The sequence below is a fragment of the Austrofundulus limnaeus genome, unplaced genomic scaffold, assembly GCF_001266775.1.
Source record: "Austrofundulus limnaeus strain Quisiro unplaced genomic scaffold, Austrofundulus_limnaeus-1.0 Scaffold24, whole genome shotgun sequence".
NCBI classification, from domain to species: domain Eukaryota; kingdom Metazoa; phylum Chordata; class Actinopteri; order Cyprinodontiformes; family Rivulidae; genus Austrofundulus; species Austrofundulus limnaeus.
The window spans coordinates 1,237,775-1,239,340 of record NW_013952426.1 but is presented as its reverse complement, the minus strand read 5'-3'; the positions used below and the strand labels follow the sequence as shown (position 1 = coordinate 1,239,340).

The following is a 1,566-nucleotide window of genomic DNA, read 5'->3' as shown; positions in this document are numbered from 1 at the left end:
GTATACAAGAGTTAGTACAATGATTTGTACAAATAGGACATGAGTTGTAGATTATAAAAATAAAAAAAACTGTACAGAAGTTGGTAATTAATAATAAACAGATGTTTTTAAATAAATGTTACAAATATGTTCATTCTGAAAATCTGTCTAATGTATTTACAAATTTACACAGAATTATAAATGTTACTGATTAAGATTAACAAAAAATGTCCTAGAACTTCAGACTAAGATCCCTCTGCTGCTGCACAGAATTCAAATGACTTATTAATAATAATGATTTATCATATCTGCCATAGAAAATTATTAATAATAATCATGAGGAGTTTTGAACAATATGATGTAATCAGGTAGTCAAAAATTCACATATATAAATGTATTATTAATAATAATACTATCACTGAAGGTGAGCTGTGCAAATTTATGTTTAATAAGTAGCCCTTTGTGTTATTTGGTATCCCTGAGGTAGCTCTCAGTCTCAAAAAAAGTTGGTGACCCCTGGTTTAGAAACAAATGTTTACATTTATGTAGAAATGATGTTAATTGTTGTTTGACATCAGCCATGATTGAGTCTTTCAGCTCAGAACAACAGCTGTGTGAGTGTAGGTACTGGTTGTACTGTAGCTGCAAACAGTTTTAACACAGTAGAGAGATTGTTCCAGAGATATGTAAAATTTTGGACAAATTAGTTTATTTTTTAAACTAAAACATTTCCCATTCGTAAAGCCATTTCTTCTCCTTCCAGCTGACTGAGGTGAAGAGCTTAACTTGTGTACATGCAACTTCTGTACCCTGTAAAACTTCACTTACTTTCTTTGTTAGTATTTGGATAGACTAAGCAACCAAACTGTAAACTATGGATAGTAGATTTGATCTTTTGTTTGTTTCCAGAGAGAAATCCGCTGTACTAAGGACGGTGTGTGGACAGCAGAGTTCACCATGTGCTCCACTCTTCGGGGTTCGTGCTCTGCTCCTCCAGATCTTAACTCTGTAGAGTACAGCTGTGACCAAGGGATGGGTATTGGTGAGTGAAACCATATTTTAAAAAATGCAGTTCTACATTTGTCATTTTCTTCTAACAGCGTAGAGCCAAAGTAACCAGCTGGTCATGTTTATGCCAATAGATATTTGACTGGGAGAATATCAAGCAGTCTTTGTGTTTTTGTCTTCAGGTTTTCTATGAAAAGCCTCAAATTCTGATTGAAAATTTTAACCAGTTCTTGTTAAAATTGTATAATTCAAACATCACTAACATAAGAATGTGGTAAAATAATTGTTTTGATAGAAAGAAGAACAAGAAATCTTGACATACACTAGTGGTCAAAATTTTTAAAACACCCTAATTTTTCCAGTTTTTTAATTTGATATTCAAGCAGCCCAAGTCCATTGAGCAGCTTGAAAGGTTACAAAGGTAAGTGCTGAACTAACAGATTTATTGTGTTGTTAAATCTTGTTTTCTGATTTGCTAATTTGCATGAATCGCTTTATTGATTTGTAGTTTTTATCTGTTCTGTAAGGTGACCTTGGGTTTTACAATGGTGCCTTCAAATAAAATGCATTATTTATTAT

The 1,566-nt window shown here is 32.5% G+C and overlaps 1 protein-coding gene across 1 annotated transcript in view; it reads left to right on the top strand.

The window, feature by feature from the left end:
• pappa2 (pappalysin 2) overlaps window positions 1-1,566 on the top strand; it is a gene marked incomplete at its 5' end in the record, with an annotated part of 72,007 nt that overhangs the window by 41,665 nt on the left and 28,776 nt on the right. The window contains 1 exon segment of the mRNA XM_014004452.1: window positions 889-1,021. Within this exon segment, the coding sequence (XP_013859906.1) occupies window positions 889-1,021 (133 nt within the window).